Consider the following 12,730-nt stretch of genomic DNA (forward strand, 5'->3'; position numbering starts at 1 on the left):
TGAGACACCTGGCTTATTCCTATGTAGTATATGATTTTTAAATACCAGAACAGGGATTAAGGCTTCCTTCCTTGGGACACCCTTTAAAGGTACCAGCAAGCTGATTGATCTTGCCATAGCTTATATATATATTGGCTCCAGGATCCAGGAATTGGTTGTAGGTGAATATCTAGTTTTTCAGGGGCATGGCAATCTGAGGAAGGTGACCTATTTTACCTTCTCTCCCCCCTCAGCCTTCCAATGATTATTAAATCAATTCTTGAATAGGGTCCTTAGTCGCTAGACTTATAGCTGGAAGGGAACTTACAGACACAGAGTAGGCTATTACTCTCTCTTTACAGATGAGGAAACAGGTGCAGGAAATTTAATCATCAGAAATGGGATTTGAACCCAGGACCTTGGACTCCAGAATCAGTGTCATGCTTCCATTCTGGCCACTCATGTTAGCCTGTCCTGTCCAGTATGGTCTGTGAATCGCCCAGTAGCAACTCTGCACGTGCCATTCGTGGGGCCTTTGCCTTCAAAAGTGCCCCAAAAGGGTGCTGTGAGCTTGGAAGAGCCCTCTGCAGTGATCCTCTGCCAGAGGGAGTCTTTGCCAATCCTACGCATATAAGAAATAGCCAGTTAAGGGTGCTTGCAGTTCTAAAATGCTATGATCAGATCCTTTCTCCTTGCTTGCATTTATTAGGCACTTAATAAAGGCAGATTATTTAATGGGGTGAAGATTCAGACATGACTCAACAACAACACACAACAATCAGTGGACAGCTAAATATTGAAATGAATAGAGCATCTTGGAAACTAGCCATGCAATCCTGGACAAACCATTTAATCCTGTTTGCCTCCGTTTCTGCCTCTGTAAAATGAATTGGACAAGGAAATGGTAGACCATGTCAGTATTGCCAGGAAAACCCCAAATGAAGTCAGGAAGAGTTGGACATGACTGAAGTGACTCAACAAAACAGCAAATTAATTGATCCATATGGCTGTCATCCTTCCAAAATATCTAGAATGGCATTCTTACTTGAACTTGGCAGTAAAAAGGATTACTTGCAGAGTAAACTTGACACCATCCATGTCCTTGTAGAGATAACTCTTTCAAAGGGAGATTGGATCTACAGAAGCATATCTATATACTAAACACAAGTGATTTTAGCTATAAACATATTTATCCATGTGGGTTTTCTTAAAAAGATAAAGGGATTTATTATTTCTTCCATAGAATTTTTGTCCAAAAAAGGTTGTCCGGCAACCCCCTGTTATAAATGATGAAATGGAGAACTAAAGAGATAAAACTAATGGTGATAGTGTTGGCACTTTATACTTATTTTTTATCTATTCTCCCTCATGGGTTCGCTTCCAAGCTTCAGTGCCTGATTCAGTGTCCTAGGAGTGCTCAGTTAATTGTGTCTCTCTTTTAAGATCTGCTACTTCCTTATCTGTTTATGAATCATAATTTTACATGTGGAAGGACATCAAGTCTCTTTTAGTTGATCTTTATAACATTCAGGACAAAAATTCACCCCCAGTCCAGTAGTCAGCCCAATGTTCTGCCTGCTATTTTTTAAAAAATAAAATTTTTAAATTTTTAAAATTTTGAATTCTAAATAATCTCCTCCCCTCTCCCTCCCTTCCTCCACTTAGTGAGAAGGCAAACAGTGTGATACCCATGATTCAGGAGAAATCATGGAAATATATCATTTCCATATTGCTCACTGCTTCCAAGGTCCAGTCATTGCACGCTTACCATTTGGCCTTTACAAGATCACCGAATCTCAGAATTGTGAGGGACACGTAGTCCAACCCACACTTGAATGATAATTCATTCTCTGTTACCCCAATACACCTAAGGAATCTCATCTGACAAGTGCTCCTGATGCATTCCCGGAGATCTCCAGTGAAGAGGAACTCATTAGCTCCCTAAACTGCTTTTTCAGTGCTGGACAGCTGTCTATTAGGAAGCCGTTTCTCACATTTCACTTACTTTAGCCGTTTTTTTTTTTTTTTTTTTTTTTTTTTTTTTTTTTTTGCAATGTCCTCACATGGACTGTCTCCTGGGACCAAGTGGAAGAATACTTGAAAATGGCTCTTGTTCCCTCTCCTCAAACCTCTCATCTGAATACATCTGGTTGTGAATGCTCTTTCACTATTGCTGGTTCATCTTGTTCATCATTATAGCTTTTGTCCCCTGTCCTGGAAGGAGAAACATTAACCCATTTTCTTTGATCTTGATTCTGCTGCTGCCTTGTGCTCACAGTATAATTTGTTCTTTGCCTTTCAAATTTCTCTACAATCGTTTATCATTTCCCCAATCATTCCTATGTATATTGAAATGGGTTTTAGATGTTCACCTCAGAGACCTCAGGAGTCTCATTGGTGATCATCCCTTCAGCTGTATTAGAACATTTGCTCTGTACCTAATGGATTCAGTCTGATGGTACTTGCTTCTTGGCTTTTGAATTTGTTTTAGTAGTCGTGGGGAAATGCGTTTTGTCTGTGTCTTAGGTCTGTGAGCCACGTAATCCTGGCATGAATTAATTCCTTTCTGGGTCTTTGTGAAATTTCTACTAAGTTTAATACTGCCATCCTCCCTCCCTATCTCTGCCCACTGAAATTCTATTCATCTATTTATGACCATCTTAAATCCTAATCGCTCTAACAAGCCTTCCCACAAGGGTCAGCTTCATTTCTTCCTCCTTGGTGTTCTTCTGACCCCCCCCCCCCAACTCCCCACCTTTTGGGCACTTGTATTTAGAGTAGTGCCTTGCATATAGTTGGTGCTTAATATTTATTGACTGACTTCATATTTTCCTTATTGGTGAACTCGTTTTATCTTCCTTTCTATCAGCCTCTGGAGAACAAGTGTCTTGTTTTAATCATCTTTGCCTATCTCTCCATGTTTCCTTTGGGTATTTTCCAATATACTTACTTCTCAAATTAGAGGAATTATGGGATCATAATCTTACTAGATTTAGATCTGAAAGTACCCCAGCGGCCATCAAGCCCAACCTCCTCAATTTACAAAGGAACCGATACTGAGTTTTAGAGAAGAGGTGGGGTCCTATAGGAGTAGGGGAACATCCTACCAGAAGTGGGCTCATGTGGGGGAAAGGTAGCGATGGGGTCATTGATCTGGAACCATCTGGTTCAACTCTTTTCCAACAGATATGGAAATGGGTCAAGTAGTAAGTCTCAGAGGTGAGATTTGAACCTTTATCCCTCCTTAAACTCCCTTCCAGTGTTCCTTAGTCTTAATGCCTTCCTTCTGAGACTACTCCTGATGTATTCTGTTTTTATCTTGTTTGTACCTCAAATGGAATCGCAAAGAGTGAACAACTGAGCAGCAGGAACAAACAGTTGTACACATATTCTCCCTGTTTTAGACTGAGAACAGGGACTGGATTTTTTCCCCCTTTTTTCTTTGCCTTTTTTGGTATCCTCAGCACTTAGCATGGTGCTTGGTACATAGTTGGTGCTTAATAAATGCTGGTTGCTTGGACTGACTTTAGAGTCGATGCTCCTTTTCCTGCACTAGATTCCTTCTTGGCTCCATTGTGAAGGGGTCTTTGGGATCATTTGATATACCCTGATGGTTTTGAACCCCTTGTGAAATCCTAACACACCCCCAAATCTTTACTCTGGAGTATTGACGTGGAAGCTAAAGGTTGTTGGGGAGATTAGGGAAGCCAAATATGGGAATGTGCACAATCAGCATGTTGGCCAGTAGGTGGCAGTGTTTTGTAGCCAGTGGAGTCTGAATTACATCCCCATTGCTGACTGCTTTATGATTCCTCATCTGTGAAATGGGAATAATAGGAAGAGCAGGAGATAGGTAATAGGTTATCTCCTAGGGTTTTTACAAAGGGTTTTTCATTGAGATGATATATGTAACACACTTTGCCACCCTCAAAAAATGCAAGCATTTAGTGAGTGCCTACTGTGTACCACACACTAGGTTCTTTTTTATTAGAGCTAATATAGCCCAGGTTCTCAATCAATCATCAGCAAACATTTAATGAGTGCTCTATACCAGGCACTTAATACTCTTTTTTTTGGTTAGAATTAGCAGCCCAGGCTCTCTATCAATCATCATCAAGCATTTAGTGAGTGCCTACTGTATACCAGCCACTCATTCTTTTTTTTGTTAGTGTTAGTAGTGATCAGCAAGCATTTAGTAAGTCGTTACTATGTATTATGTGTGCCAGGGGAAGGGGAGGTCATAAAGGAAAAAAAGACTGCCCCTCTCCCTTCAAGGAGCTTCCATTCCAGAGGTTTCTCCAAAATCTTATAGCTGAGGAGGTCATTCATATGAGGAACTCTTACTGCAGTCCCAAGGCCATGGGAAAGGGCTTTTATCTAGTTCACAATGGTGGAATTTAAGGATGAGGAGGTTCTTCATTCCATTCCATTAAAGAAGCCAAAGTTACTGCTATTAATATTGTTCACATATGCTCTAGAAAATATTTGTTGTCATGGTATTGTGCTATAAACTGTCCAGTTCCTGTTCCTTTTTCCTAATCCTGAAATGTACACAAATAATGTAACAACTCGAATTGGTTTGAAGGGAAGGAAAGCAAAGGGAATCTTCACAGATCCCCTTTATGTGAATTGAATGTTATATGCAATGTTTTGAGAAGGAATGTTTTCAATGACCATAGGAATGTTTCAGTAGGAGAGAGAATTTTGAAAAAGACAAGCAGTTAATAAGCATTTGTTTTTATTAAAATAAATGTGCACTGTGAATTTCCCATCTTCCCTTAAGCAATATTTGTATTATATCCATGTGAGCAATAGTGATGGGGGCCATGGTGTTTATGCGTTTTACTTTGAATTGAATTATTTTTTGTATCTAATTAGCTTTTCTAAGATCACTTAAGTTGTAAACACATATTTCAGCAGCACCCACACAACTGCATTCTGATTATGAAATAAAAATATCACACTTGGATATCATTTCAGTGCTTTTGCCAATTTATTAGATTGATATTTGCCTAGGGCAAACAGTCTGCAGGGGAACATTCTGTTGTACCGAGCCAAATTCATCATCTGCTGGTCTAAATCCCTACCACCTGTCCTTGACTTATTTCTGACCTTCACACCTTTTTTTTTCCCCCTACCCGTAACCCAGACTTGGAGTGTAATGGTCATTTTTTTTAATGCTCTTTCTCTTTCCATCTCATTCCTGATGTGTCATAATTAATACCATACTGTAGGTAGACCTGGAAGACTTGGCTTCAAATCCTGTCTCAGATGCTATATCACCTTGGCCAATTACTTAAATTGTGTAAACCTCAATTTCTTCACCTATGAAATGGTTATGCTGGGTTCTTTCTTACAGTTCTGTGAATTCTGTGTGTGTGTGTGTGTGTGTGTGTGTGTATTATTTTAAGTCATTTGAGATGTTTTATATGTCTTCCCTTCCTATTATCACCATCCTAATCCAAGAATTTATTTTAATTGCTTCTTAATCTCTTTTCTACGATCTAGTTCACCCAGTATTTAATCTAGAGTATTTAATCCAGAGCCCCAGCTTCCATTATCTCTTATCCAGAAATTAGTGGCTCCCTTTTAGTAAGGGACAGATTCCTTTGCTTGATATTCAGACTCCTTCCCCTTCTCCCTCTGCCCCTAAACTAGCAGGACTCTCCACTCCAATTTCCATTGTGGGAGCCTCTCCTTCCATCTGGAACCTTTGTTCATTTCTCAAACACACTTAATTCCCATTCCATCTAGATTTCAGTCCTTTGGGCCCTTTTTCAGTCCAAATATTGCTCATGTTGAGGTCCTGTGGTGAAAAATAAAGGACATTTTGGTCTACCCTTTGTGGTTACGAAGCATTTTATAAATATTAGCACAACTGATCCTCAGAGCACTTTCAAGGTAACAGCTGCTGCAAACAACCTTATTTTTATACTCAGAGAGTATATCCTCTAGGAGGATCTCACCTTTTTTGTGGCCTCCTTCCTTAATATCCTTAACCCTGAACGGATCTCCTTCTCTAACCTTTGCTTTCCTCATTTGTCAAATGTTATTGTCAAATTTTTAATTTGTTATATCCAGTTGTAAATGTCACTTATCAAATCATTAGGTTAGATAGAACTTTTTGGAAATTTGGTGAATGGAGCCTGTGGATTCCTTCTCAGAATAATGTTTCTAAATACATAGTACACAAGAAAACAAAGATATTGAAAAGTCATGTATCAAAATATTTTGAAAAATAAGTTCATGGCCCCCAGCTTAAGAACCCTTGATGGGAGAGCAGCAAGGTGGTCCAATGGATGGAGCACTGGTCTTGGAGTCAGGAGGACCTGAGTTCTAATGCAGCTTTAAAAGACAATAGTTGTGTGACCCTGGGCAAGTATTTATGCCACATTGCCTCCAAAAAAAAAAGGAAAAAAAAGGAAAAAAAAGAATAACCCTTGATGTAGCTAATCCCTTTATTTTATAGGTAGGGAAACTAAGGCCCTGAGAGAGAAAGTAACCTGCCCTGTCTCTGTCTCTCTGTGTTTCTTTCTCTGTTTGTCTGTCCATCTCTCTGTGTTTGTCTGTTTGTTGGTCTCTCTGTTTCTGTCTGTCTTCCTCTCCCTCTCTTTCTCTCTTATTCTCTCTCTCCCTCCCATCTCCCATCATCCTTCCCTCCCCCCTTTCTGTCTCTCTCCTCGGTTTTTTTCTATCTCTGTCTCTCTGTTTCTTTGTCTCTGTCCGTTTCTCTGTGTTTCTGTCTCCCTCTTTCCCTCTCTTATTCTCTTCCCCCCCTCCTACCTTCCTCCCTCCCCCTTTCTCTGTATCTCTTCTCTCTCTCTGTCTCTCTCTGTCTCTATCTCTGTCTCTCTTATCACAGTTGAGCACTTGGAGCTTTCATTGACCTTATTCCTTGCCCACCCATCCCTGCTGCGTGGTCATTCAGGAACAGCACAAGGAGATCTCTGCATCCCACTGCATTGAGTCCCCTTAAGTTGTCGGGCTCAGGGAAATACAGCTACCCCATCTAGACCAGCAAAACCTCCAGGTAGCCTGCCATTGTCAGGCGATATGGTGGCTTTATAAGGGAGGTGTAGAATACACCAGTCTGAGCTTACATGAGTCCTAGTATTACAGTCATAAGTAGGTAAAATGAAGGATGAGTAGGATTCCTTTGGAGGTGGGGGCTGCACTTGGGGGCAGTCATTGAGTTCTCTGCTCTTCATGTTCTTCCCCTCCCCCCCCCACCTCATCTCCCGGTTCATCATCCCAGGGCAGTTGCCTAGTCCAACCAGCCCACATTAAAGGCGAAAGGAGAAAAATGCAGGTTAATGAATTTTATTGTCCCTTCACGTTATGGTGGCTTGGAAGCCAGAGCACATGCGTCTGAATTCTACTTGTTAAAAACCTGTTAATACGTGTGGTACATCAGCTGTGCTGGGGATATAATTTGGAAGTGATATAACTGACCCCCAGTCTAATGCAGGCAAAACATGTGCTTCTTTATGGCCAAAGCCCAGAGAAATAAGGTCATATTACCTTTTTTGGGGGGAGGGGGATTAAAAATCTACAAACATCCCAGGGATACTTCTGGTAGAGTGGTAGAATCCTCCTTTTTAACAGCAGGAACACCCTTTGAAAAATCATTATTACCCTTTGTGAAAGGTTTTGATAGTTTTTGACCCCTCCTCTTGGTCTAATAGACCATTCTTGGCACAAACGCAGATACCAAGATGTCATCTAGTTCATTCTCTGTAGGATGTGGCAGCCAAGAAAGTTATCTGATCCTGGGCTGAAGTTGAGAGGTACATTTGATCCTCTTAAATTTAATATATTTTAAATAATAAATAAATGTAACATTTAATATGTTCAATAGTTAAGTTATATAGACAAGCTTCTTTTTCTTGTTGTTGTATATGCAAATGTTGAGGTCTCTTGATGTTTAAGTTCATAATTTTAAAAGGGGAAAATAGCTAGCAAAAATTGGTTTCCAAGAATAGAAAGGTGATCATTTTCCTGGACTTTTTTTCCTGGTGTCGTGTTCTGGGGGCCATAATTTAGGAAGAACATTGACAAGCTTCTAGAATAGGGTTACAAGCACGGTGAAGGGTCTCAGTTTCATGCCGTATGAAAATTGAACAGAAGGGAAGACTGAGTGGACAAGGCTATTGTGGCGGTCTTGTTTGAAGGGCTGTGATGGCAAAAAGGGGTCACATCTGCTCATTTTGGCCCCAGACAGCAAGAGCTAGAAATGGGGGGGGGGGGAGAGTGGGAAGTTTCCAAGAGGTTTGAAGTAAGGCCTGTCAGATTCCTAAGGCACAGACATAGCCAGGAATGGAATGGGGCAATTATGGGAGGAAGTCTGGGGTCCCCTCCTTTTGAGGTCTTTGAAACCTTTGTTGGATGACATTGGTTAAGTAGGGGACAGGGAATTCATGTTTTGTTATGGATTAGACTGGAATTGAGGGACTTCAGAAATATTCAGGACTCTCATAGATTATATAAGATTTCAAGTTGGAAGGGATCTTAAGAGATGAAGAAATGGAAGATTTGAGTTCATATCTTTCTGGGTTCTACTGTTCCCCACCTGCAAAATGAAGGGGTTAAAACCAGAGTCTAGTCAAACTTAAATAGGAATAGATCTCTACAGGTAACACATCAACCTAGAAAACCACAAATTAACTTTGTGTTGTGTTGCATTTTTACTTATTTTATTAAACATCTCCTGGTTATATTTTAATCTGGTTCCTTTCACCTAGTGTCTGAGGTGCCTTCCAACAAGAAATCTCTGATCCTATGACCTGCTGTCCTTTTTATAGCTCCTTACATGCTCAAGATGGGATTTGAACTCACATCACTTGATCATAAGTGCATATTACGTGCCATTTCGCCTGCAGATATGATTTGAATAGAATGCGCACTTTCATCTCTCCCACAAAGGATGAGAAACCTTTTTGTTCTTTGGTCTCCTGTCTTATCATTATAATTTTGTATTGGTGACAATGGGAAGAAGCTATAGGAAAAAAAAAATCCTATCATTTAGCTCATTAGGCTTGTTGTGCAAATCACAGATAAATTTAGTATTTTTATTTATTTTTTGCTGAGACATTTGGGGTTAAGTGACTTGCCCAGGGTTACACAGCTTGGAAGTGTTAAGTGTCTGAGGCCAGATTCGAGTTCAGGTCTTTTTGACTTCAGGGCTGATGCTCTATCCACTATACTAACCAGCTGCCCCGAAATTTAGTATTTTTAGGTAAAGGTCCCTATATGTTTTTATTCTAATCTGCCAGTGGCTTCTGTCAACTCCAGAAAGTTGAGCAGCAAGCTGTGAGGCAATTTTGACAGAATTGTGTCTTAGAATGACTGTGCAAATTCACAATACGTTCCTTTTGTTTTGTACAGGCCAACAGAACATTCACGATAGACTATGAAGGGGACCAGTTCCTCAAGGATGGCAAGCCATTCCGATACATCTCTGGGAGCATCCATTACTCCCGCATACCTCGGTTCTACTGGAAAGACCGTCTTTTCAAGATGAAGATGGCAGGACTCAACGCCATCGAAACGTGAGTCACAAGGACTTCTGAGGTTGGGATTGGGAGTGACGGCTGGCCTTAGGATCCCATCCCACTAGCATTCAGCACTCTGGAAGTTGCCCCATCAGTGCTTGAAAAGAAAGAGTTAATTGGTCAAGATACAAATAGGGATAGCGTTTTGGGCCGAGGTATATTTTATTTTTTGTCAGCCATCTCTCCTTACCCCAACTTTAATAACTAGACTTAGATAATAATGGTTATTATCGTTTTGGTCCAGACTTGATAGTCATTGACCAGGTCGTTACCTCTGGAGAAGACTACAGTGAAGACATTGTAGATGTTGCCTTCATCCCCATTAATTACTCTTCCTCCTCTTAGTATAGTGTTTAATGGGGCAGGAAGCTGAGCTGAAGCAGTGCTGATTATCAGCTTTGATTTTTGAGGATATGACATGAAAAAACCCAGAGGCTGTTAGTAATTAACTGAGGATAATTCACTGGGGAAAGCCCTCTATCTGATGAATCACCCAACTCCATGTCCCTAGTACAGAGGCAAAAGTCTGAATGACCTCACTTTCCATCTCCATAGGATGCTATGTGGTTTAGGCATTTCTTGGCCAGTCTTGGCAAACCTTAAAATATATGTGCTTGATGGGTGGAAACACAACAGAAACAGTTCTCTGATGGGCACAGAAATCCTAGTGTTCTTAGCTTCATTATTAATAGGTAGGGAAGCTATAGAAAAAAAAAGTCTGTGGCACAAAACTTAAAAAAAAATCAGTAGTTCAATTCATCATTTATTTATTTGGCACTGTACTAAGTTCTGAGAATACAGATAGTAGCAGAAGGAAAGTTGGTCCCTGCCCTCAAGAAGCTTATGGTCTAAGGAGGGAAGGGTAACACATGAAAGAAAGCTTAAAAGGTAGAGGAAGAGATAAAGGTATCCAGCACAGGGACTTGATTATTGAGCCAGAATGATCCAAAACAATTCCAAAAAACCCAATATAAAAAATTCAATCTACATCTACTGATGAACTCTGAGTGCAGAAGGAAGTATGTTTTCTTCGCTTTTATTTTTCTCATAGGAAGTTTTTGCATTTTTTTTTTTTTTGCAACATTGCTAATATGGAAATAAGTTTTGCATGACTTCACATATATGATTACTATTACATTGCTTGCCTTTTCAAGGGGTAGTGTAGAGATGAGGAGAGAATTTGAAAAATTTTTAAAAATGAGCTTACAAATTTTTTTAAACTGTAATTGAAAAATATATATCAAAATAAATAAAATAATATTAAAAAAAGAAAGTTAGGCACTTCTTTGCTGACAAATACCTTGTCAGAAGTCCTTTTGTGAGATTCTAATAAACCCATTTTTGCATTTTCTTAAAGAAAAGAAAAGAAAGTTAGAACCAGGGATACTTGCTAGAGAGGAATGATTATTAAGTTAAGATGTCTACCAGTATCCTTCTAGCACATTCTGAGCCAGCCACGACTTCCCTCAATCAAAGATTTCCTTCTAAGAAAATGGTTCATCAATTAAAACTATTTCCACTCATATGAAAGAGTGCTCCGAATCACTATTGATCAGAGAAATGCAAATTAAGACAACTCTGAGATACCATTATACACCTGTCAGATTGGCTAAGATGACAGGAAAAAATAATGATGAATGTTGGAGGGGATGCGGGAAAACTGGGACATTGATGCATTGTTGGTGGAGTTGTGAACGAATCCAACCATTCTGGAGAGTAGTTTGGAACTCTGCTCAAAAAGCTATCAAACTGTGCATACCCTTTGATCAAGTAGTGTTTCTACTGGGCTTATACCCCAAGGAGATACTAAAGAAGGGAAAGGGACCTGTATGTGCCAAAATGTTTGTAGCAGCCCTGTTTGTAGTGACTAGAAACTGGAAAATGAATGGATGCCCATCAATTGGAGAATAGTTGGGTAAATTGTGGTATAGGAATGTTATGGAATATTATTGTTCTGTAAGAAATGACCAGCAGGATAAATACAAAGAGGATTGGCGAGACTTATATGAACTGATGCTAAGTGAAATGAGCAGAACCAGGAGATCATTATATACCTCAACAACAATACTATATGAGGATGTATTCTGATGGAAGTGGATTTCTTCGACAAAGAGAAGATCTAACTCAGTTTCAATTGATCAAGGATGGATAGAAGCAGCTACAGCCAAAGAAAGAACACTGGGAAATGAATGTAAACTGTTTGCATTTTGGTTTTTCTTCCCGGGTTATATATACCTTCTGAATCCAATTCTCACTGTACAACAAGAGAACTGTTTGGTTCTGCACATATACATTGTATCTAGGATATACTGCGACATATTCAACATATATAGGACTGCTTGCCATCTAGGGGAGGAGGTGGAGGGAGGGAGGGGAAAAATCAGAACAGAAGTGAGTGCAAGGGATAATGTAAAAAAATTACCCTGGCATAGGTTCTGTCAATAAAAAGTTATTAAAAAAAAAGATATATTTCCTTCTCTGATTCATTTTATAAATCAGGAAACTGAGGTAAACAGGGTCACACAACTAGTAAATATTGAAGGGTAGCTTTGAAATAACATTTGAACTAATAATAATAAAAAATTGTCCTCATACGTAATATATTAAGTTATACTTATATGGAACCTTGAAAGATATTTGCTAAATATATTTGACCTAAAAATACTAAAATCTTTCAAGACATAAAGACAAAAACCCAATAAGGTCCTGTTTTCTCTCTTTATGTAGTAAGTTGTACTAACCATTGTCTAAAAATAGTTCTAGTTCTAAATCCTGTGATTCAGTGGAATGAAGGTGAATTTGCAATATTCAGACATCTTCGGTTGTTAGCAATTGCAGACATTTATAATTTTTAAATATTGGCACTAGGTGGCAGCATTTTGTGTGTATGGTTAATTTTTTTTTTTTTAGGAGAGATTTTTATTGTTTTTTATTTTCCCCATTTACATGTTAAAAAAATAACATTTTTGATTATACATGTACACTGGTTTTTTTTTTTTTACATATTTCCTTATGAATCATGTTGGTAAAGAAAACTTGGAACAAAAGGGAAAAACCATGAGAAAAAAGAAAAAAAGTGAACATAGCATGTATTGATTTATATTTCAGTCTCCATAGTTCTCTCTTGGAATGTGGATGGCATTATCCATACAAAGTTTATTGCGATTGCCTTGGATCACTGAACTGCTAAGGAGAACCAA

The 12,730-nt window shown here is 39.1% G+C and overlaps 1 protein-coding gene across 3 annotated transcripts in view; it reads left to right on the forward strand.

The window, feature by feature from the left end:
* Positions 1 to 12,730, forward strand: part of GLB1 (galactosidase beta 1) — an 80,346-nt gene that overhangs the window by 7,136 nt on the left and 60,480 nt on the right. For all 3 annotated transcript variants that reach the window (XM_031940021.1, XM_031940020.1, XM_031940022.1), the window contains exon 2: positions 9,364 to 9,527. In XM_031940021.1, the coding sequence (XP_031795881.1) occupies positions 9,364 to 9,527 (164 nt within the window). The remainder of the gene's footprint in view (positions 1 to 9,363; positions 9,528 to 12,730) is intronic.

The sequence above is a fragment of the Sarcophilus harrisii genome, chromosome 5 (genome assembly GCF_902635505.1).
Source record: "Sarcophilus harrisii chromosome 5, mSarHar1.11, whole genome shotgun sequence".
NCBI classification, from domain to species: domain Eukaryota; kingdom Metazoa; phylum Chordata; class Mammalia; order Dasyuromorphia; family Dasyuridae; genus Sarcophilus; species Sarcophilus harrisii.